This window comes from Ovis aries, chromosome 13 (assembly GCF_016772045.2).
Source record: "Ovis aries strain OAR_USU_Benz2616 breed Rambouillet chromosome 13, ARS-UI_Ramb_v3.0, whole genome shotgun sequence".
Lineage (NCBI taxonomy): Eukaryota > Metazoa > Chordata > Mammalia > Artiodactyla > Bovidae > Ovis > Ovis aries.
The window spans coordinates 79,446,626-79,467,342 of record NC_056066.1 but is presented as its reverse complement, the minus strand read 5'-3'; the positions used below and the strand labels follow the sequence as shown (position 1 = coordinate 79,467,342).

General features: G+C 51.4%; 1 protein-coding gene across 4 annotated transcripts in view; it reads left to right on the top strand.

Moving 5' to 3' along the window:
• Window positions 1-20,717, top strand: part of ATP9A (ATPase phospholipid transporting 9A (putative)) — a 128,452-nt gene that overhangs the window by 86,587 nt on the left and 21,148 nt on the right. For all 4 annotated transcript variants that reach the window (XM_027977334.2, XM_027977333.2, XM_042230283.2 and 1 more), the window contains exons 15-19: window positions 7,467-7,628; window positions 14,000-14,092; window positions 15,275-15,358; window positions 16,688-16,858; window positions 20,106-20,204. In XM_027977334.2, the coding sequence (XP_027833135.1) occupies window positions 7,467-7,628; window positions 14,000-14,092; window positions 15,275-15,358; window positions 16,688-16,858; window positions 20,106-20,204 (609 nt within the window). The remainder of the gene's footprint in view (window positions 1-7,466; window positions 7,629-13,999; window positions 14,093-15,274; window positions 15,359-16,687; window positions 16,859-20,105; window positions 20,205-20,717) is intronic.

Below are 20,717 nucleotides of genomic sequence, written 5' to 3'. Positions count from 1 at the left end.
AAGTTGGCCGAATCTGTTGCCAATGAAATCTTTCAGAAAGTCGTCCTGTTTCCAGATCTCTTTGGGATTCCATGTAGGAGCAGCAGGGTCTAGAATCCTACCTTTGAAATTCTATATCAGTAGAGCCTCACTGGTGCAGGCAAGGTCAGTTGATGGAATACACACAGAAGCCAGTATCCGTTTTACTTCGGAGCTGCTGGAGTAATTCCTACCAGTTGGCCCAGGATTCATTTCCTGTAACAGAAAGCAGGATTTCCTAAATTTGTTTCCTGTGTGCATTCCGCCTGGGAAGCCTTGAAGTGTCTTTATTCAGCTATTGATTACAGCCTGGGGGCAGCGCCCTCCCCCAGCCCAGTACAGTGACTCCCCAGGGAAGTGAAATGGATGAAGTCTGCTGGGGAGGATTTCGCCCTAACCACATCCCATCCTTTCGAGGACGTTTGGCACCGTCAGAGGTGGGGTGCAGTGGAGGGGGCTTCTTCAGACTCCGGAGATGGAGAGCATCCCTGCATCCATTGAAATGTCAGGGGCTGGGAGTAATGTAGACGGGGTGACGTAACAGGGGGGTGTGCAGTGGAAGGTACAGCTGCTCTAGGGTGGATTTTACTTTCTGTTCCCCACTCCGGTCTTGCCTGGAGAATCCGATGGACAGAGGAGCCTGGCGGGCTGCAATCCATGGGGTCGCAGAGTCACACACGACTGAAGTAACTGAGCCCGCACTCATTATTAGAGCAACAGGGTTTCCTTGGTGGCTCAGTGGTAAGGAATCCGCCTGCCAGTGCGGGAGACAGGGCTTCAGTCTTTGATCCGAGAAGATCCCCCATGCCGGGGAACCACAGAGCCCGTGCACCCCGACTACTGAGCCTGTGCTCCAGAGCCTGGCTTTATGACAAGAGAAACCACCAAAGTACCGCTACTCGAGAGTAAGCCCTGCTCTTTGCAACGAGAGAAAACCTGTGCAGCAATGAAGACCCAGCACAGCCGGAAATAAATTATATATCTAAAAGAAAACAGTAGCAAGAGCTTTTTATAGAAAAAGAAAAAAGTTAAAGAAAAAAAAAGCCAAAAATATTTTGATGTTTTTGCTACCTCTCTCTGGTGTGTGTGTGTATGTATATATACCTTATAAGTTCAACGACCTTGACTTGTTCCCTTGCATTAATCCCTTTCCAGTAACCGTCTATGATGGGAAGATTCTGAGTGACTGCTGAGATACAGCACAGATTATTTTTCCTGTCTCCCAAGCATGACGTTTAGGTGGGCCCCTGTTTTGGCCGTCGTGACTACGTCGTGACGGAGGGCCTTGCGTATTCAGTCCCTCTGCACCGCGCGGCATGCACGAAAGGTCCCAGTTGCCTCGTTTCGTGTTTTCTTAGCCCTGTTGCAAAGAGTGAGGAGAAACGCTATAGGGGAAGGGAAGCTCGTGGCCTTGAGGAGGGGCTGGCAACCTCCCAGTCTGATTGCAGCCTTGAGGCTCTTTTCCCCTTCCCTCCAGGACTGCATCCCTGTCTCTCCTGAACGCCTCCTGGTGCCTGCCTCTCGGCCCCAGGCCGCGGACAATGCCAGCATTCAGATGCATGCACGGGGGAGCATGGCGTGTTGACGCAGAGTGGCTTGGGAGGCTGGTGGAGCTCCACCATTGCCAAGCGCTGGGGCCCGAGGGTGAGGTCAGAGAACAGTGGTCGGGAGCTTGATAAAAACCCTCCGTCAGCGTTATTTATTAACCGTCGGGCTGGAATCTTGAAATAGGAGTTCGGTTGCTCAGAAGAGAGGGGTCCTGTGTAAAAGGCAGGACCATGGGGCTGTGGGGGACACTGGAAAAGTGTCGTATTAGCCTGTTTGTTTGAGCTCATCCGTGGACAGACATGTCCTGCAGCGTGTTAGTTTGGGCCATCGAGGATTAAGTAAATAGTCATTTCTGAATGGCTGAATTTTAATGGAGGGGATGCCACCCTTCTTTCTCAGATTTTCATCAGAGTTGAGTGATAGGAGGATGAATTTTGAGTATAAGAGCAAGGGAATTTAGATCAGGGAGTGGCCCTTTATTCTGCTACCTTGATCGCTGATTCTTTGTGAAAAAAATGTTTTAGCCGCAGTACGTGGTGTGCAGGACCTTAGTTCCTGGACCAGCTATTAAACCCGAGTCCCCTGCAGTGTAGCCTTAGTCCTTACTCCTGGACCTCCAGGGGAACTGCCTGTCCACTGATTCTCAAACGTTGCTGGCTCCATGATGGTTTTTGTTTTGTTTTGTTTTGTTTTTTAATCAGCAAACTTTAAAAATCACTTAGTGTTCTGTAAGAGTCAGCTTCTCCTGAGAAAGATCAGAACCTGGAAAGACTGGGTCCGCTTTCTGCCTGGCAGCAGTGAGCCGAGTGGGGTGGCTGCTGCCTCTGTTTCCCCAGGCGCACCCCCCACACTGCCCCGGTGGCCTGCCCTACCCCAGTCCACTGCCTGCCCTATTCCTGTCGACAGTCAAACCTGCAACCACCGTGTGGCACATTTTGGAACCTTTTTTTTTTTTTTTTTTGAGGATAGTTGCTTTCCATTGTTACACTGGTTTCTGCCGTACATCACCATGAATCAGCCACAGGTGTTCATATGTCCCCTCCCTCTTGAACCCCCCCCCCCCCCCCCACCACATCCCACCCCTCTGGGTTGTCACAGGACCTCGGGTTGAGTGCCTTGTGTTACGCAGTAACTTCCCAGTAGCTCTCTGGTTGGCGTGGGATGCTGTGTGTATTTCAGTGCAGCTCTCGGTTCAGCCCGCCCTCTCCCGCCCCTGCTGTGTCCTCAGGCCTCTTCTCCATCTGAGTCTCTATTCCTGCCCTGCAAAGAGGTTCATCCATGTGTGTGCCTTAATATATGGTATTTGTTTCTTTCTGACTTTCTTCACTCTGTATAATAGGCTCTAAGTTCATCCACCTCATCAGTACTGACTCAAATTTTACGTTCCTTTTAATGGCTGCATAGTATTCCATTGTATATATGTACCATAACTTCTTTATCTGTTCGTCTTTCGATGGACATCTGGGTTGCTTCCTTGTCCTGCAGCTGGAAACAGTGCTGCAGTGAATGTTGAGGTCTATGTGTCTTTTTCAGTTACGGCTTTTCAGGGTGTATGCCCTGTAGTGGGATTGCTGGGTCATATGGTGGTTTTATGAAACTTATTTCTTCAGTAAAGAACATCCTAGGTCTGTGGATACATTTATAATCCTGAAAGGCTGGCCTCAGGCAGACTGGCCACTCTTTGTAAGCCTGGCTGTTTATCTGATTGAAGGCCACCAAAGAACCCTTTTATTAATAAATCAGATAGCGGATTTGTGCGTGTTCTTACGTTTCACATGTATCCTGCCTTTGACAAGAATTCAAGGCTCTTTAGCCTGCCTGGCGTAATTCCCAGGCACACATTCCCAGGTACAAAGGAAAAATTATTAAAACTTATCACAGATGGCTCGTTGCTGACCAACAAATGATGAAAAAGCCCTTTCACGGGCAGCTCTGGCGAGAGTGCTTCAGATGGGCTTTTATTTTCGTGGGGGCAGGGTAGAGTGGCAGGCTCCGTTTTGTTTTGTTTTTTTCCCCTGACCCAAACCGGATTATGCAGCCGACTCAACAGAGCCAGATCCCGCCTCTGGCACTTTCTTGGTTTCTAGCATTTGCCTTTGACTCTTAATTTGTTTATTCATTTACCTGATGCATGCGTGAACGCTCAGTCCTGTCCAGCTCTTTGTGACCTCGTGGATTGTAGCCCGCCAGGCTCCTCCGTCCATGGGATTCTCCAGGCAAGAGTACTGGAGTGGGTTGCCATGAGCTCCTCCAGGAGATACTCTCTGTGTAGGGATCGAACGTGTGTCTCCTGCGTTGGCAGGCTGGTTCTTTAACAGTGAGCCACTTTATGCGATGTATTTTTCTGCTGCCGTTTTGACCTCTAGATAGCTTCACCCAAGGCCCTCTGAGATCCCTACTCAGTGAGACTCAGTGATATCCCAGGTGAGACTTGTTGATTTGGCAATATGGAATGATTCTTTTGAACTAAAGCTCTCACTGCCTAGGGAAAGAAGTAGCCTTATTCACATCGTCTTGTTCTGCAAAGGGGTAGCTAGCATCCCTTCTTGACCCCTGAAATGTCTGTCTCCACCGCAGTTGAGAAGGCCTAGATAGCCCCCCCATTCTAAACGGCTCTCTTCTGAGTAGGCCCCAGAGGATTTTATGTCTTTCGGATAGAGATCAGCTTTAAATTAAGGCTGACTTAATGTTAGTTGAAGTAAGAGAGTGGAAGGTGAGAAAGAAAGGCCCCCCGCAGGACTCATATCCTGTTGGAACCGGCCCCTGAAGAGACCTTCGAGCTTTTGATTAGGACCTTGGACCCCGGGGGTGAGGGTGGGGGCGGTAGGGGTGTTGCTGTGGCAGAATACAGGCTGAGAAGATGTTTCCAAGGCCTTGTAGTTCACGCTTCCCTGGGAGCATGTGTTGCTGGTGCTCATTTGAGATTTCCGGTTCAGCTTTCCCTCCAGCGCAGTCCTGTGGGGTCTGTGCTGGGGGCATCTGGGCTGGCTGAGGCCAGAACTGCCCCTGCAGCTCTGAAAGCCGCTTCCCGTTTCGGGTCCTTTCTTTTTCTTTCTTATTTTCTTGGGCCAGCACTGGGGCTCCATTGCTGCGCGCGGGTTCTCTCAATGCAGTGAGTGGGGGCCACCCACAATCGCGGTGCTCGGCTTCTCACCGTAAGGGCCTCTCTCGTCGCGAAGTCTAAGGCCTGTGGGCTCAGTAGTCGTGGCACACGGGCCGAGCCGCTGCGCAGCAGGTGGAACCTTCCTGGACCAGGGACCAGCGCTGTGTCCTCTGCGTTCGCAGATGGATTCAACCACTGGCCCACCAGGAAAGTCCTCTTGATTGACATTAAGAATAGGCTTTCGGGGACTTAGCGTATCTCCTTGAAGCCCAATATCTCAGACTTTTCACATCATTTCAGAACAATTAAATACATTTTTAAGGAGTGAAGTAATAGTTGTTCCAAAGCAAGGATGAAAAAAATCTGTTCCCTAGCAGTCGTGTTAGAAAGCATCAGAGGAAGAATTATTTTTTATTTGTTACTAAATTTGTATGTAAAGGAGGATGTAAATTTAGTCAAGCTTTTGAGTCTTGTATAGAGCTAGGTATTTATAATATCTCACATTGTGTAGGGATATTTATTTACTTAATCAAAATTTAAAATGGCAAAAATAAAAGAAATACATGTATATGCCAAAATATTTCAGTAGTATACATGGAGAAAAGGAAACGCTGGGAGGAATTTCTCTTCATGTGAATTACCCAGTGAGCATTTCAATGAAAGTGAAAGTCGCTCAGTCGTGTCCGACTCTTTGCAACCCCGTGGACTATACAGGTCTCCCACATTACAGGTGACTCTGAGCCACCAGGGAAGCCCAAGAATACTGGAATGATTTCCAGTGGATGTTCCCGACTGGGGAGTCGAACTGGGGTCTCCTGCATTGCAGATGGATTCTTTACCAGCTGAGCTACTACTCAGTGTTCTTTTTCATATATATGGATGAGATTTTTAAAATCTTTACTGATTTTTTTCATTTTAAACTTTGAAAGAAAATTGTTAGCAGATAAGACAGGCCATACTGAAATTCAGAGTGATTAGAACAAACAGTTACATGAATGCATTTCTGAAGACTTATATAAGTTAGTAGCAAAAAAATTCGGCGGGGACCAGGAGGTGGAGGTCGTCGGGGACCAGGAGGCAGAGGTCAGTGGGGATCAGGAGGTGGAGGTCGGCGGGGACCAGGAGGCGGAGGTCGGCAGGGATCAGGAGGTGGAGGTCGGCGGGGACCAGGAGGCGGAGGTCGGTGGGGATCAGGAGGTGGAGGTCGGCGGGGACCAGGAGGCAGAGGTCAGTGGGGATCAGGAGGTGGAGGTCGGCGGGGACCAGGAGGCGGAGGTCGGCGGGGAGGTCGGCGGGGACCAGGAGGTGGACATGTCTGGGGGCTGTTACTCTGGCCCCGGTGCCTCCCGTCAATTTTCTGATGGTGACGGGGAGTCAAGGGTGGCCAGGTGCTCACTGAGGATGCTCTGAGGTGCATGCACCTGGTATTTTGAGAACGGACGCCTGGATGGCCCAGGACGGGCACTTCTTGGGCCTCGGGTCTGCTGGACCTAGGGTTAGATCTCATCTCAGCCCGTCGTAGCTGCCGGTTGGGAGCAGCTCCCCTCCCGTCTCTGTTTCCTCATCCCCCGTGTGGAGCTTGGCAGTTCCTGCCTCTGTGGGCTCTTCTGACAGGGAAACACGACACTGTCATCCACACACTGTAGCTCTTCATCCTTGCCATCCCCCTTCCTGTGGCAACGGGGGGTTCGCCCCTTCCCAGCTCCCCCCTTTTCTACTCCTCTTTCCTTCTTTCCCGGAAGACCCCAGGCCAGACTCATCTGCAGGTGAATGTTCCATTTTCTTCACGGGCATTTAAAACACGCAGCTTACTTGCTTACACTGAAAAGTTGAGAACGCTCGGGGGCAAGGTCAGGTTTCTGGTTTTTCTTGAGAAGCTGGAAGCCATGCCCAGCCTGGACCCCCATTCCCAGGGGCAGCTGCCTCCAGCTGGGGCTCGGGCCCTTGCCAGCTGCCGTCCCCAGCGGTCTGGTCCTCACCTTGGAATCTGCATCCTCCGTGCCTTTTGATGGGCAGCGAAGCAAGCCTTGCTCAGGCTGTAAAAACCTTTAGTTGGTGACTGGACCAGCCCCCCAGCAAGTGCAGAGGGCGGTGGAGGGCATGGCTGTGCACCAGGTGAATCCAGGTTCGGCCCCGGAACATCACCACTCACAACTTGGGAGCTTCTCCGAGCCTCAGTCTCCTCACCGGCACAGACCAGCGTTCTCACCCTCAACAGGCCTGCCGTGTGGGGTGGGGTGGGGATGACTCTCTGTTGGGGAGGGGGCTGTCCCGTGTGGTGTAGAATGTTTAGCAGTTCCTGGCCTCTCCACAAGATGCCAAGAGCAAATGTCCACCCTCTGCCTGGCCGTGACAACCAACACTGTGCCCTTGGAGGGCAGAGCTGCCCAGTGGAGAGCTACTGCAGATTCCCTCCCGGTTGGATATTCGTGAGGTTCAGTGGGGAGCCTGGACGTGTGCGCCACCCCCCCGCCCACCACGTCGTGTTCCTTCTTTCCCGATATTTGCAGTTTGCTTGTGCAGATTCTTCCTGACGGGACCCCTGTTTGCACTGGTCACCCTTGAACCTGCATAGCTCTCTCCACAGTCCGGCTCATGGCTGCTTAAGGGAAGAGAGGCAGCCGTGAGCCCGGGGCCCCCATGGGCCTGAGCGGGGTGCTGGCCCAGCCTCCCTGAGGGACAGAGGCTCCGCTAAGCTCACCTGTCTGTGTGCCTGTCCACTTTCCTGTTCGTTTGCTTGACCTGTGCACCAGGACGCCCGCCCGTGTGTCTGACCTTTGGCCCTTGTCTCGTTTAGGTGGCCCTGGTGCAGTGGACCGAAAGTGTGGGCTTAACGCTGGTGGGCCGCGACCAGTCTTCCATGCAGCTGAGGACCCCTGGCGACCAGATCCTGAACTTCACCATCTTGCAGCTCTTCCCCTTTACCTACGAAAGCAAACGCATGGGCATCATCGTGAGGGTGAGTTGTCTTTCGTTTATGGCTAAAAATTTTGTTTTTGTTTTTTAAAAACCATGCCTAAGTCTGATGTGTGTCTCTGGCTGGACGTCCTTTCTTACCCCTCTCTTTCCTCTAGTATTGCCTGTTGTTCAGACTAACAAGAGGATACAGTTCCCTCTGCAGTAAGAGAATTTGTTCTTCAGTTGGACAGATCTCTGATAGCTGCTCAGCTTTTTGGTCAACCCCATTTCAGAGTGAAAGGTCTAATGAGTGTAGATCGGGCAACTCTTGGTAATAATACATTTCTCCTTGTATATTCGTTGATTTAATTAAAATATCTTCTTTTCTGTTGAGGTGAAATTCCTGACATGATTAATTTATTACCGTTTAGTACATTCATAATGTCGTACAGCCACCACTTCTGTAGTTTTGAAGCACTTGCGTCGCCCCCGAAGGAAACCTCAACATTGAGCAGTCACTCCTCAAAGCTCCCTGCCTGTCGTCTTTGGAAGTCTCCAGTCTTCTTTCTGTCCCTAGGATTTACCTGTTCTGGGCAGTTCATGTAAATGAGATCACACAATATTCCTGGCTCCTTTCGCTTAGCCTAAAGTTTTAGAGATTCATCCATGCTGTTGCCTGTATCCATGCTTCATCCCTTTTTATGGCTGAATAATATTTCATGTTGGTTATCCATTCACCCATGAGTGGGCATTTGGGCTGTCTGTATCTTTTGGCTATTGTGAATAGTTGGCTACTGTGAACACTCATGTAAAAGGATGTAAGTACCTAATCTCAGTTCCCCAGGATAGATGCCTAGCAGTGGAATTGTTGGGTCTATTTCCCAACTGCTGGATAATTTCTCTTTTAACTTTATGAGAAACTGCCACAACTTTTCTGCAAAATGATGCACTGTTTATATTCTACCATGTGAAGTTCTGGTTTCTCTTCCTCAATGCCTGTTATTTTCCATTTTCTTTTCATTGTAGCCATCCTGGTTGCTATGAAGTGGTATTTCATTGTGGTTTTGATTTGCATTTCCCTAACGGCTAATGATGTTGAGCATCTTGACATATTCTTATTGGTCACTTGTATTTCTTCCTTGGAGACATATCTGTTCAAGTCATTTGCCCACTTATTAATTGGGTTGTCTTTTATCGTTGTCTTGTAAGAGTTCATTAGAAGGTCTAGGTCCCTTATCAGAGATATGACATACAAATATTTTCTCTCATACTCTAGCTTATGTTTTTGTTTTGTTGATAAAATTCTTTTCATGCACGTAACTTACTCATTTTGATGAAGTGAAATTTATTTTTTTCCCTCTGTTGCTCTTGACTTTGGTGTCTTACTTAAGAGTCATGAACTAAGCCCAAGGTCATGAAAATTCACCCCCGTGTTTTCTCTGAAAAGTTTTTGTAGTTTTATCTCTTGTGATCATGAGTCCATTTTGAGTGAGGCCTGTGTATGGTGTGAGGTGGGGGTTTTAGCTCCATTCTTTTGCCTGTGGATATGAGTTGTCCCAGCATCGTTTGTTGCAGAGACCATTGTTTCCCCATTGAATAGTCTTGACACCTTTATCGTAGTAAAATATTTTCGGTGATTTTTCGTTCATACAGTCACAAAAGTTACTGAAAAACGTGTGATCATGCAGCAGCGTGTCATTTTGGCCTGGATGTTTCAGATTTTCTTTTTAAATTTTCTGAAACTTTTATGGGAGTACAGCGTACACAGAGAAAGGTGCAGTCTTCATAAATGTGCAGCTTAAATGTTTGCAAAATTAGCCCAACTTGCCTGGTGCCCAAAACAAGGCCAGAACGCCTCCACCGTCACCCCAGAAGCTCCCTGTGCCCCTTTCTGGTTTGGCATCCTTCCTCCCCACAAGGGCCTAACTGCTGTCCCATTTCTACCACGGACTGACTTTGTCTCTCTGAGCTTTACATAAAGGAAGCTGTAGATGCTCTTTTAACTCCTGCCTTAAAATTGCTTTTATTTTTAATTAGTTTATATTTTACCAAAAAAATCTGATTTTTTAAAAATTAATTTTTATTGGAGAATAGATATACTTTTGGAGAAGGAAATGACAACCCAGTCCAGCATTCTTGCCTGGGAAATCCCATGGACATAGGAGCCTGGTGGGCTGTACAGTCCAAGGGGTTGCCAAAGAGTCAAACACAACTTAACGATTAAACAGCAGCAGCAGCAGCAGACACACTATTGGCTCCGAAGCGGGTCACTGGGTCCAACCCCCTCACTTGATGGGGGAAGTGGGAGTCGTTGAAGAGGCCGCTTCTCCAGGTTAAAGTTAGACATGGTCCTGATGGTCCAGTGACACGCAGCAGGGAATGTGCCTTGAAAACAACACCCTTTAAGGGGCTTTATGTCCCTGAGGCCAGTAGGTCCTCAGACTCTACCGGATGTATATCCTTGGCAGTTTTTAAGTGGGACCCACTGGCCTGCACCCTGCCTGCCCCATGCCTTCAAACCATGTCTTGACTTCATGTCTGATGTCAAGAACGTCCATGGCCTGGAAGCAGCCACATGAATCCTGTGGGTGGGTGTTTCCGGAGGAATTAGAGTCATTATCTCCTACTGTGATTTTGTCCCAGCCATTATTTTTCCAAGTTCTAGGGCCGTGGGCTCTGCTGGAGTCATTTGGGGGTTGAGTCATCATCAGATAGTCCCGATATCAGCTGTTCTAGAAGCGGGCGCAGTATGTCCCCTCCCGTGTGTTGCGAAGGGCTCTCATGCTCAGGCTCGCGTCATAGTTTACGAGCCGTGACCCCTGGCTCTGCCCTCAGCAAGAATGGGGTGTATGTCTGGGATACTGTTGGATGGGCTCTCTGTCCTTCCCAGGTCATACTTTGAAAAATCAGCAGCCACCTAAGGCATTCAGAACAAATACATGTTAAAGCGGAGGGGTAGAGCCATCCATCTGTGTTTCCACCACCCAAAGACTGACTCACTCACTCCTGCCTTTCCAGGGAATTTCCTTCTGTTTTTCTCTCTAAGCATAAATGAGTGTAAATAGCCACACACATTTTTATAAAATTGACATCAAACTCTACCTAAAACTTTGTAAAATCCCACCCCCTCCATTGAACGATAGGTATGCTAAAAATATTCTCCTGTCATTAAAACATGCTTTTTATGAGCGCTTAGTGTTCTGTTGGAAAAAATGTAGCATCATTTAATCAAAGGTCACTTTCCTGGACACTTAGATTGTTTTCTGTGTCTCAGTACAAACAGTGAATCCGTGCACGTCCATCTTTGTTAGTTGTCTTTAATGAAATGCAGGTTATTTTGCTGATATTTCTATTTCCTGACCCATCTCCCTCTTTGTCTTGGTTTTGCTGAGTGCAGCTCAGGGCCGTGGGACTAGCTCACCTCTCTGCACAAACCTCACTGTCGTCTTTTCACTAAATGTCTTTCATCCTGGAGCCATCTTACCCCCAGGGGACGTGGGGACGTGTGGAGACATTTTTTGGTTGTTACAAATCAGAGGGTGATGCCACTGGCATCTAGTGGGTAGAGGCCAGGACAGCCTCCTAACAAAGAATGTTCCACCCTGAATGGTTGTCGTGGCCGGGGCTGAGAAACTCTGTTCCCAGGTGTCCATCTCTTCTGCCTGTTGTGGGTCCAGTTACCTGATGTGAGGAGGTTTGCCCTCAGTTATTACAAAACGGTTCTCAACTTGGTTTATGACTGTTGACAGTTAGTGTATTTTTATTTTTATTTATTTATTTGGCTCAGTTGGGTCTTGGTCACAGCACATGGGCCCTAGTTATGATGCTTGGGCTTAGCTGCTCTCCAGCTTGTGGGATCTTAGTTCCTCGAACAGGGGTCAAACTCGTGTCCCTTGTATTGCAAGGTGAATTCTTAACCGCTGGGCCACCAGGGAAGTCCCCGTCAACCCTCAAACACCTGTGAGCTTGTGGGCGGAACTGAGCAGCATTTGAACACTCACAAAGCAAGGTCTGGTCTTTGCATGACTCTCTCTTCTGAGAAGGTCGGCCAGGTTCGAGAAGCCGGTTTCCTTGGGGCTTGTGTGTTCAGCTCTGGGCCGCTGGTTTTGTTTTCGTTGTTTTTGAAGATGTTCCATCGCCCTTCCCGCACCCTTCCCATGTGGCGTGCCGAAGTCGGATCGTTGGTAGAGACCCAATGACCCTTGTCATTGTCTGAATAAAAGAAGCCTTTGAACAGGTGCCAGAATCAGACCACAGTGGAAAAAGATGAGGCCCCCAAACGATGCAACACAACGGGCAGATCTCTGTAAATTTACAGCGTAATCTTGCCATAATATGGGAACAGAGTAACCTTGCGATGAACTTGGTGGGAGGAAGTGACTCAGGGGAGGAGAGAGTCGGTGCAGTATTTATATTGGCCGAGATGCCCAGGCTCTTCTGAGCCCCTTCTGGAGCAGACGAAGCTGGGGTGGAGGGCATTGTTTCCCACAGTGCCTTTTGGGTGAAGGGGAAATGAAGAGCAAAAAGAGAAACCTGATGTGTTCATGTTCAGGCCCCATAGCTGTCTTTGGCCCGGGTCACAAGCAAGCATAGATGCAGTCCATCAAAGAAGCAGCCTGCGTTTGTAATGTGGCTAAAATGCAGGTGCTTTGTCGTGGCCTGTGGGTGCTTTTACGAGTAAGCACACTGTTGGAAAAGATGGTCAGTGATCAGAGGCGTTCAGAAGTCACTTTAGAAGATGAAACTGTACCACTGGTTTGGCACTGGGTATTCATTTCCTCTTCCATGAGGAGCTTAGAGACCATGCATTCTGGGCTTCCTGGGGCAGCAGAGTTTAGGCGCAGGGGGTGGTGGTTGGGCTGTTCCCCTTGCCCGTCTCCACTGCCTCCAGGTTCCCTGTGATGAAGGTCATTGAGGAAAGAGTCATGGGATAACAATCAGCAGTTTCACCATCAGTTCCTTAAAACCAGGGCTTCTCAACTTCCGCACTACTGACGTTTGGGGTGGGATGGTTCTCTTTTGCGGGGACTGTCCTGGACATCGTAGGCTGATTGTTGTTGTTCAGTTGGTAAGTCATGTCCAGCTCTTTGTGACCCCATGAACTGTAGCCTACAGGCTTCTCTGTCCATGGGATTTCCCAGGCAAGAATACTGGAGTGGGTTGCCATTTCCTTCTCCAGAGGATCTTCCCCACCCAGGGATTGAACCCACGCCTCCTGCATTGGCAGGCGGGTTCTTTACCACCGAGCCCCCTGGGGAGCCCCTAGGATGGGGAGCAGCATCCTTGTTCTCTAGCCTTTATATGCGGGTAGCACCTCCGGGTTGAGACAGTCAGATACGTGTTGAGACGAGTTGGAAGTCCCCTGGGGACAAAACCACCCTCATTCAGACCCCTGTTTTCTACAAGCAGTGCAGCTGAGGGTCTCAAGGAGTTACTATCACTCCAACAGGAGTAATAAGTCTGGGCCAGCAGTTTTGTAGGTGTTGGCCCTTTGCTCGCTGCTCTATGTAGATTATTTCACTTAAGCCCCAGCAAGCCACGTGGTTAGAGTTGTTAGGATCCCAGCTTCACAGAGGAGGCCAGCGAGGTCTAGAGATGAGAAGCAGTCTGTCCAGGTGCACACAGCCGGGAGCTGGTGCTGGGTGTAAGCATCTGACGCCTGGGCTGCGGTGTCAGCCTCTCCCCAGAACAGCTGGTCGGTGTGGGCCGAGAATCTGCGTACCTTCTTCTCTAGCTGAGTCCTCGAGTCGAGGGCTGAGCTAGGGTCCAGCTGGACCTCATTTAGGGTCCAGCTTTGCCTAGACCGGTGGTTCTTAGCTGAGGCGCTGTGTCCTCCAGGGGATGTTTGTTCATATCTGGAGAGATTTTGGTTGTCGTCATGGGGCTTGCTGCTGGCATCTAGTGGGGAGAGGCCCAGGGATGCTGCCAGAGATGGTGCAATGCACAGTCCAGCCTTCTTGTGGCAAAGAATTCTCCAGCCCCTACCTAGTGTCAACATCACCGAGGCGGAGAAGCCCTGACCCCGAGAATTATCTTACTTCCCAGACTCTTTCTGATAGACCACCTTTCAGCCACCCTGGCTGCCCTGTGTATCAGTTTAAAACGGTCTTCCATTGTGGGAGTCCGTTCTGTTAGAATAGGGATACCTGTAAAAACAGAGCTCTTCAGTCCTATTGATCTGGCTTTGATCCTTTAACCGTCTTCCAAGGGCTTTGAGTTTTCTTCTCTCTTCTGTGGCCTTTGCCCCAAAGCGAGCTCTCCCCTTCCCCAAACCCCCGGCATCTCGCTTTCCATCTCTGGCCAAGTGAGCACACAGCAACACCCGCTGAAGAAGGACACTTCGCGTGGCGCCGCTCGTGGGCAGTGGGCGCTGGCGCGGAAGGCAGGCTCCTCCCGCGTGTTCATGCTTCCCGCCCCCCGCCCCTTCTCCAGGATGAGTCAACCGGGGAGATCACGTTCTACATGAAGGGAGCAGATGTGGTCATGGCGGGCATCGTGCAGTATAACGACTGGCTGGAGGAAGAGGTGAGCGGGATGCACGGCGCAGACGTGGGGCCCAGGAAGCGCGTTCTGGAGCCTGTCCCTTGTGTGAACGGGCAGGCGGGGGCCTGTGTGCGTTTGCTGTGGCCATGTAACAGGTCACCCCCAAATTCAGCAGCTTAGAAAGAAGGGTTGTTTCTTACAACTTCTGCGAGTCAGCGCTTCAGGCACAGCTCAGCCAGGCCCTCTGCTCAGCTCTCGGGCCGGGGTCAAGGGGTCGCGCAGGGCCAGGGTCTCATCTGAGGGCTCGGCTGGGGCAGGACCCGCTTCTGAGCTCGCTTAGCAGTTGGGGGTGGGATTCAGCTCCGCAGTTCCTCTTGGCTGGAGGCAGCCATGTTCCTCGTGCTGTGGGTCTGTGCGTAAGGCAGCACACACGTGGCCCTGGTTTTGTCAGAGACAGCAAGCACGGGAACAGAGGTTAAACAGGAGCCGCCTCCTCTGAAATGACCTTCCCTCACTTAGCTGCTTTCTGTCTGTCGGGAAGAAGGCCCTGGGTCCATTGCATCCTCAGAGCAGGTGATCATACAGGGATGTGGGTACCAGGAGGTGGGCATCGTGGGGCCCCAGCCCCAGGCTGCCTTGTCCCAGGCTGTGACATGAGAACTGGCCATACCTTGGAGGGGAGGAACTGCCTGTTGTCTCAGGCCGTTTCTGTGCCATCTCCTAGCTCCAGGTGCAGAATTCACATTTTAAATTCAGGGACAATACATTTCTGATTAGCGAGCTAGCAGTCCCACATGCCGACAGGGGCCGGGCAGGTAAGGCAGGTGACTGAGACGGGCCGGGATGTGCTTTCTGGCAGAGTCACACGGTGTGTATTAAACATATTGGCACATTCCTCGCCTGACAACTGTGTTTCATGGGAACAGCTGTCTTGTGGCGTCATTGACTGTGGTCATTTGGGAAAGTGCTCTTGTCAGAGGTGCAGTTTTTCCAACGAGCCAGAAATATCCAGATTTAAGTCAGACTGCGTTGGCTTAAATTTTGAACCCCTTTTAGAAGGTTTGCTCAGGGAGACGGCTTTAGGAGGAAGCAGTGTTGTGATTTGCCAGGGGTCCTCCCTGGACTGGAAGGGGTCCCATCTGCTTCAGCCTCCAGCTATCCCCAGGGAGAGGTGGGGACTCACCTCTCAGCGCGGCTCTCCACTGACCGGCGCCTGCTTTTCAGTGTGGGAACATGGCCCGGGAGGGGCTCCGGGTGCTCGTGGTGGCGAAGAAATCTCTAGCAGAGGAGCAGTATCAAGACTTTGAGGTAAGTGGGTTCTGTGACTTTCCTGTTGGCCTTGAGCCCTGCCCCCCTCGCCGTCTTCCCTCCCTTCTGCTCTGGCCCAGGCCGATGTCATTTCCGAGCACACTAGCTTCTTCTCTCTGCCTAGAGCTCTCCTCCCTCGTGGAACCCCGTGGCCCGCCTCGCTTGCTGCCTTTGGGTCTCAGCTCAAATGCTTCCTCCTCCGAGAAGTCTTCCTGGCTCCCCATCTAAGGCAGTCCTACCTCATCCCTTCCCCTTGTCACCCTGTTGAGCTTTCTTCATTTGCATTTATCAACAGCTGTAATATGACGACTTTGTTAATGTGTATATTTCAACGCTCTCTTTAATATCTTCTTTTTGGAATAAAATCTTCTTGAGAGCAAACTTTACTGGTCTGGTTTGCTCTTGTACCCCAGCACTTAGGGTAGAAATTGTAAATCTTCTAGGAAATTTGAAATGAAACCTTTAAATTTGAAATTGTAAACTTTCTTGGGGCTCTGATGTTTTTTAAGCTGTAGAAAGTGTTGGCTGTGAACTAGGTCGTTGACTTTCACAGCCAAGCCTTGCGGTATAAATATGTCTTGTTAATTGTCATCCTGTCCCATGGACTGTGTGCTCCTTGAGGAGGGGTCCTTGTTGTACCCCCTGTCCTGGCACAAAGCTAAACGACTATATTTATACATGACTGGAAGGGAGAGAGAGAGCAGGCTGCAGGGAGAGGCTTCTGGGGGCCTTGAGCTGCTCCACCCGGAGAAACTGTGCTTGGTCTGTCCCTTTCACAGGCGTGAGTTCTCTGTGAAGTCTGATTTAACAGGAGTTCTAGCCCTGATGCATTCTACCGTTTTCTGAACTTTAAAGGCATATGCTTTGAAATGACCATATCCTTGCTAACCGTATAAAGAGGGGTTAAACGGAAGGGTTGGGTCAGTAGTCTTTGGAAGTGGGATGTCGTCTTTAGACAACCTGGTTCTTGGTTACAGTGTATGTTTATGGGGGAGAACCTACTGTTTTTTGAGGTCTAGAGTTGTGCTAATCCTTGTGAAAACTCAGTCCAGTCGGGGCTATTATTGTCTCTTTGTGGAGGAAGACAACTGAGGCTCAGAGAAGTTTAACGACCTGCTGGGAGTTGCGCAGCAGGTGAGCGTAGAGCGAAGGCTGGGACTCTGGTCTCCACCTCCGGTGTCTGGGCTGATGAGCTTGGAAGGAGGCCGAAGATCTCAGCTTCACCACTTTGAGGTTCACCCAGGGGCTGGGATCCCTGCCCTAAGCGGGCCTGGCCTGCCGTGCACCTCCCCACCCCACGGCGTGACCGTGGTCCCTGGTGTGTCCCAGGCCCGCTATGTCCAGGCCAAACTGAGCGTGCATGACCGCTCCCTGAAAGTGGCCACGGTGATCGAGAGCCTGGAGATGGAGATGGAGCTGCTGTGCCTGACGGGGGTGGAGGACCAGCTGCAGGCGGACGTGAGGCCCACCCTGGAGACGCTGAGGAACGCCGGCATCAAGGTACGGCGCGCCTGCCGCCTGGTAGCAGATCCAGGCTTGGGCGAGTGGGCTCTTCAGCGGAGGCTGAAAATTAGAGACGGGGCAGAGGGTGGAAGCAGTGACGGGGAGCACAGGGAGCCAGATTCGGACGGTGACCTGAAGCGCTCCATCCTTCCTGCGCTGACAGCCCGCTTTCAGAAGACGTCCTGTGTGTCCTTTCGCTGGTGGCTGCCCTCCGCACACTGGGTTCCATGAGGCAGGCCCGGGAGCTTCACCTTAGCTCAGACCTCCGTATCCTGCATGCTTGGGGTGTCTGTTATATCCTTGTCGAGTGGCCATCCAGCCAGCTGTTTTATGGTCTAGGTGAATGAATGGCCGCCTGGCAGAGTGACCGCCCGCCCCAGCACCCTGCTGCGGTGTTCACGTTCTTGTACTCTCCTGTTTGGGGGCCGGAAAGTTCATATCCAGTTGTTTAATCTGGAGAGGCCAGTAGAGGGCGTCTGGGGAGCAGGCTCTATCTCAGTGGACCCAAGAAAGGGATTAGCAAGCTCTTGGGTTACCAAGTAAAAGTGTTAGTTGCTCAGTCGTGTCTGATTCTTTGTGACCCCATGGACTGTAGCCCACCAGGCTCCTCTGTCTATGGAGTTCTCCAGGCAAGAATACTGGCGTGGGCTGCCATTCCCCTCTCCTGGGGATCTTCCCAACCCAGGGATGGAACCTGGGTCTCCTGCATTGCAGGCAGATTCTTTACCGTATGAGCCACCGGGGAAGCCCTATGGGTTAGAAGCTCCTGAAGATAACGTCGGTTAGTGGCCTGTCTCTACGCAACCACGTCCTGGGGCCCGCGTCTAGCAGGCGTCCTTATGAGCAGGATGGTGTGAACAAGAGGCATGAGGCCTGCGGTCATAAACCAGCTCCGGCCACCTTCTAGCCCACAGGGGCTCACGCGTGTGTGGGCGTGTCTCACTGCAAACCAAAGTGTCACTTGTCTTTGGCCCACAGGCCTGGTTCATTGCAAGGAAATCGCCAGTGAGATCCCGTTTCTGCACAAAGTCTGATGTCAGAGAGGCCCATTTCTGACGCCTTGGGGCATGTCGTGTTTGTTCCTGCCAGTTTCTAAAACCTCTCCTCTAGGAATCTGGGAGATTCCAAGTTTCTGCCACTGGCTTTGTCCTGAGGTTTTTTTCCCTCCTTAAAACCATTCTCTCCAAAAGAGGTGTTTTATTCATAGAGCGTGCACTGGACTTTGCTGGTTTCCATTGTGAGGGGGAGGGCGTGGAGTGTATAGTTAGGGGTCTGGCTAGCTTGTGATGACCGTCTAACGTGTGGTGTTTCACAGGCCAGGAGGCGTTAGAACTTGGGAACTTCCACTTCACTCCCTTCCTGGGTGCAGCCCCCCAGGCCGCGTGAGGTGCCTCCACACGCAGGCTCTCATGCTGGGAACCACAGACCTGGGACTGGGGCTTCCCCATGGGGCCCTGCCTGTGTTCCTGCGAGGGATGTAGCCTCAGTGCGCTCAGGACTTTCCATGGTTTTCTGGAACTCTAGCCTTCCAGCTCCTGTCCCAGGGTTTGCTCTCTTACAGAGAACCCTGAAGACTGGCACTGAACTGGGATCACTTAAAACAACATTGTTATTTATTTGTAATTGGAGGATAATTGCTTTACAGTGTTGGTGGGTTTCTGCCACACATCAGCATGAATCAGCCAGCAGTATACGTAGGCCCCCTCCCTCCTGAACAACAGCACTGTTTTTAAGACCAGGTGGGAGATGGAGGGAAAACACCGACATACTCTGGGGGTCAAATCCAGAGGCAAGGGGCCCCCAGCAGGGCCTGGTGCCTTCATCCTGGGGGTTCAAATCCTGCCTCCCCACCGACGACTTCTGTGGCTCTTGACTGGTGGCCTGACTTCACAGCACCTCCATTTCCTGTCTCATAAGGGTGTGTGAAGGGACAGCGCCCTGAACACTTGGTTAAATGCACAGAGCTGAGGCGGTGCCTGGCATGGTGAAGAACCTTCATGGTTATTTTCTTCCCTGCTCTTCCCCTCATGCCAAGGTGTCCCTGTCCCATGACTCTAAGGTGCCTGCACCCCCACCCCCCATCCTGGGAGCAGAGATAACAGAGTTAAAGAGTGAACAGGCGGAGCAGGAAGCACATTGGTTTAGACTCCACAGATCTGGGTTCTGGGCCTGGTCAGGACAGGAGCTAGCCCTGTGGCTCTGGGGAGCTCACCTACCCTCTCTGAGCCCACAGCAGTGAGATGCAGAATTTCTGTTATAGGGTGATGAGGAACCTGGCATGTTTACCGTTGGCAGTTTACAGCTAGGGTGAAGCTCCCTGGGGCGTCCCTGGTGGCTCAGACAGTAAAGAACCTGCCTGCAGTGCAGGAGACTCAGGTTTGGTCCCTGGATGGGGAAGGTCCCCTGCAGAAGGGAATGGCAGCCCACTCCAGTATTCTGGCCTGGAGAATCCCATGGACAGAGGAGCCTGGGGGACTACACTCGATGAGGTCGCAGAGAGTCGATAAACACTTTCACGTTCAAGCCCCCTGAGATCACACAGGGGAATCTGACTGTGTGGAAAGGTCCCATGTAACGTGACAAATCGGAGAAGGCGATGGCGCCCCACTCCAGTCCTCTTGCCTGGAAAATCCCATGGATGGAGGAGCCTGGAAGGCTGCAGTCCATGGGATCGCTGAGGGTTGGACACGACTGAGCGACTTCACTTCACTTTTCACTTTCATGCACTGGAGAAGGAAATGGCAACCCACTCCAGTGTTCTTGCCTGGAGAATCCCAGGGACGAGGGAGCCTGGTGGGCTGCCGTCTGTGAGGTCGCACAGAGTCGGACACGACTGAAGCGACTTAGCAGCAGCAGCAGCAACGTGACGAATCAGTTTCTTGTAGGACATGGAAGCAATCCCCCATCCATACAGCCTCCCCCTTCGTTGAGATTATTTACTGCTTTCAGAAACATTCCCAGAAGGGGGGTTAGGAGGGCAGCGGCTGGGCTTCTCGTGTCTGCCAAGGCACGTTGGGCCGTTTCCCGAAAGTGCTGTGCCAGCTTCTGCTCCTCCAGCAGCAGGCACACAGGGTCTTGAAGCCCTTGAACCAGGGCTTTCCCTGCAGTGCTTGGGGGACACTGTAAGCCTAGAGGTAGTTGGAGCTTATCAGTTCAGCGTGATGTGTTTGGAAACCCAGCTGACACAGGCGACAGGCCGGCCTGAAGGCTCACCGAGGGGACGTCTTCCCTGCGGTCATTTCAGGTTTGGATGCTGACGGGAGACAAGCTGGAGACGGCTACATGCACAGCGAAGAACGCACATCTGGTGACCAGGAACCAGGACATCCACATTTTTCGGCTGGTAAAGCATTCTCGCTTCAGGGCCTCGTGGCGAGGGTGGGATGCTCTGTTTGCCCTGTAACCTCATAATCTCACGTGGGGCCCTTTAGGGAGAGGGGGAGGACGTTAACCACCTAGGGTAGGGGGAGCTCAGGGCACTGGCTTGGGTGGACTTACTGAATGGCCCAGGTGAGGCTGAAGGATTCCTTCCGGACGTGGTGCAGGGGCTCCTGGTGACCACCTCGCATTAACTCATGCTCTTGACCTGCTGGGGCCATGGTCCCTTGGAGAAGACGGGATGCAGATAAGCTCGTACACGTGAAACTATGCACGTGAGTCTAGGGTTTCTCTGAACCCTTCGAAGCCAAGTCCTTGGGTAGGAAATAAATTCAAGATCACAGGTACTGGCCTGTCTACCTTCCTGAAGGAAACCGTTGAGGGGGCCTTTAGAAGGAGGCGTGGTGGGTGGCAAAGGAGAATTCCCTGCCCTGGTGGCAAGCCCTTGGCCAAACAGTACAGGCAAGAGGAGCCACTC